Below are 3,128 nucleotides of genomic sequence, written 5' to 3' on the forward strand. Positions count from 1 at the left end.
TTCAAAGCCCCTTCCCGCGGCGTAAACACTTTGCGCTCAGATCTGCCCGCAGCGGGGTCCCGCCGCGCCGCAGCAGAGGCGATTGGGCATAAACAGTTTGCATAACGCTTCCTCGGCCGGTCGCAAGACGAGTGCCAATTTTCTTCTTTAAAAAGAAGAAGAAACCCAGATGGGAAACAAACGTTTAATCGGGCACAAGATATAAATGAAACATCACAAGGCAAGTGTTGCTAAAATGCTTAGGCAGGAAGCATATGATTTTCCATGGATGTTTTGCAGGTGAGTCATGGTATTCGCCGCATGCTCTTTCTCATTACTGAAGATCCCAGTCCGGTGACATGTACAGTATATAGAATGGGAGTATTTAGTTGGGCAGATTCATTAAGTGCAAGTAAGGAGAAGCAACTTTTCCAGGGCTGTGGCAGAGCAGTCGTGAGCTTGGGGCTGACGGCATGGAAATCTTTATGCTCTCATTTGTCCTTTTACTGAATTCCTGCGGCAGCCAGCGTTACACTAGAAAGCTGTCACTTTTCATAACATGCGATGCTCTGCATCCGTCATGCAAGTCTTTCCAATTCAAGTGAAAACAAACACCCTTTCAAAGGGGGTTTCCTCTCCCCCCTTCCCGCCCCTGAGATGGGAAGTGGGGTGTGCGTGCCAGCAGCGTTTCTCAAATCCTACTGAAGCCAAGGTCCCTGACCCCAAATCTGGCCCCAGGTGAGGAACGGACCCTCCATGCCTGGCCTGAAGACAGCTGCAGCCAGTGACCGTGCATGACCGGGGCCGGAGCATACCAGGAGCTGGGAGCAATTGAATACCCTCAGCTCCCAGGGTCTCACATGGGAATTTGGTAGCCAGCTCCTCCTGGCCGGGCTCAGGCAGAGCCTTGCCTCTGCCCCTGGGACAGCTACGCTGAGCCCTGCCACCACCACAGTCACCGGGACACCTGCCACCGATCAGGTCCTCCTTCACTGCCTCCCCGGAGGCAGTAATCCATGGTGTGCAAAAAAACAAAAGGACTCAGTGAACATAAACAATAATCTCGACCTGTCTCAGGGTGCTGACTGAGCCCTGCTCTATTTACCTCTTCCGAAATCCCGCCTTGCAATCCCGCAACTGAGGGAACCACAGTAAATGTTCATCTATTTGTTCAGCGGCTAACTGCACTGTGTTACATGTAGCCAAAGAATCCAGGGAAGCAGCCAAAGACATAAATTAGGCCAACTTGTGGTGAGCCTAACTGACAATATGATAATAGCACTTACTTACCTCCCCCTCAGGAGAGCTGTGTAGGTTAGTTAATGTTTATACAACGCTTTGAAACCGATGTTCAGGAGATGTAAGTGATATTACATTAATTTTACAGTTATATTTGTTTACTTTTCTAGAGTAAATGTATTCTGCACAGTTAATATAGGTCACCTCAGACACAGTTTTACCAGGTCCCTGTAGGAAGCTAACTTGACTGAGCATTTCTTGTTCACTAAAAATTTCCCAAGACTGCTTACCCAGTGAAATCCAGAGACTGGATTCAGAAGTGCTTTGTAATGGGTGCATGACAAGCAGCAGTCCGTGTCTGTTCTGAATAATCAGTATAGAAAACCTGTATAGACCTTTGGTGGTAGAAATGTTTTCTTTCCAGGGTGTTTCTTGAAGAGCAGAAGGAGTGCAGAATGCTGTCAGGCTCTGAAGGCTTAGCCTCTGCTAGTGCGTAATATAGCTTAATTGCAACTATGACACTGTAGACAAAAGCTGAATAAACCCCCAAATAAAGGATTTATTGGATGCTAAACTGAAATGACCTTTGGACATAAAAATGCCAAGAAGAAGCCATAATAATTGGTGCACAAAGCTGACTATGTATGACTGGCCCAGCGATAAAGAAGACATTATGCACCTCAGATGGTTTGGCCTGCCCACATCCAAGTCATCAGAGCTTTTTTTTATGTTAAACAGTTATGGTTCATCAAATACAGCCTTGATCTACTGTTACATTTATTAATAAAGAGGTGGAGAGCCCCTAATCAAACATTCCTGCACCAGGAGGGTTACACTGCAGATGGTTTCACACCAACCCCCATGGTGATTTTATTTTTCTTTGACACTTTAGCTGTGGATTTTTAAATCGACAAGGCTTCCAGAGAAACTTGGACAAAAACCACAGAGCCTCAGCTGTGAGGCAGCTTGCCAGCATCATTTCAACCAAGGATTATTTTTTTTTTCCCCTCTTTACACACATCAGTGACAGCTTTCTCAAACTTAAGCAGTGCTTCGATTCAACCCTGACCTCGGCAGCAGTTTGGGACTGTGGGGAGATTTGGGGTAGGGATGGAGGGGTGGGAAAGGGGGTGAAGGTTTGAGGTCATTGGTGGCAGGAGATATTCCTACTGGCTCTCGCACCCCGGACACCCGATCTGCCACACGGTGAGCTGGGGCGCAGCAATGCTGTCCCCCACGGACGTCTCCTGGCCTCCTGCCGGCATGCCGCCTTGGCTGCCCCAGTGTCACCGGCAGCCCCTCTTTCTCGTGCTTTTCTTCCCTTCCCCAGGACCACCTGGATCCCCTTGGAGGCCTCTGGGTAGGGGTGGCACGGCCACGGTCACTGCCCCCGGAAGCCTCAGCCTTGTTCCGGGTCCCTCAGGGCAGGAGGGCGAGGCGGAGGCATCCCTTCTCCCGTGCTGCCTGCTCTGCTCTGCAACTCTTGGTAGGGATTTTCCCAAGCAGGGAAGCCCTGAAGGGTTTTTGGTTTGTTTTGCTGTTAAAGACACACTGAGCTCCACAGAGGGAAGAGATCAGCAGCAGTGCCACGGTCTCCCTCAGCCCCTCCTGGGGTCGGCGGTACTGGCAGTACGTGGTCTCGGCGGGGGCAGCGTCCCCGAAAAGCGTGCCACGGGGCACATCTGCTCCCACCGGGGTAGGGTGCGGCCACCTCGGGAGCTGTCTTCAGTCCCCCACTCTCTGCCTTGCAGGTCTGGGCAGCGCGACGGGAGCGGGCAGCCCCTGCGAAAAGGCCTGCAACCCCCGGATGGGCAACCTGGCTCACGGGCGGGCGCTGCGGACGGAGACGGCCTGCGGGCGCCATGCCGCCGAGCCCTTCTGTGCCTACACTGAGGACGCCCAGCACCGCT

The 3,128-nt window shown here is 51.6% G+C and overlaps 1 protein-coding gene across 1 annotated transcript in view; it reads left to right on the forward strand.

Moving 5' to 3' along the window:
- Nucleotides 1–2,481: 2,481 nt before the first annotated feature.
- The window catches only part of NTN4 (netrin 4), a 53,130-nt gene continuing 52,483 nt past the window's right edge, over nt 2,482–3,128 (forward strand). The window contains 3 exon segments of the mRNA XM_009321351.1: nt 2,482–2,578; nt 2,970–3,120; nt 3,122–3,128. The exon segment at nt 3,122–3,128 is cut by the window's right edge and continues 363 nt beyond it. Of these exon segments, the coding sequence (XP_009319626.1) occupies nt 2,482–2,578; nt 2,970–3,120; nt 3,122–3,128 (255 nt within the window).

Source organism: Pygoscelis adeliae, unplaced genomic scaffold, assembly GCF_000699105.1.
Source record: "Pygoscelis adeliae isolate BGI_AS28 unplaced genomic scaffold, ASM69910v1 Scaffold232, whole genome shotgun sequence".
In the NCBI taxonomy this organism is placed as follows: Eukaryota; Metazoa; Chordata; class Aves; order Sphenisciformes; family Spheniscidae; genus Pygoscelis; species Pygoscelis adeliae.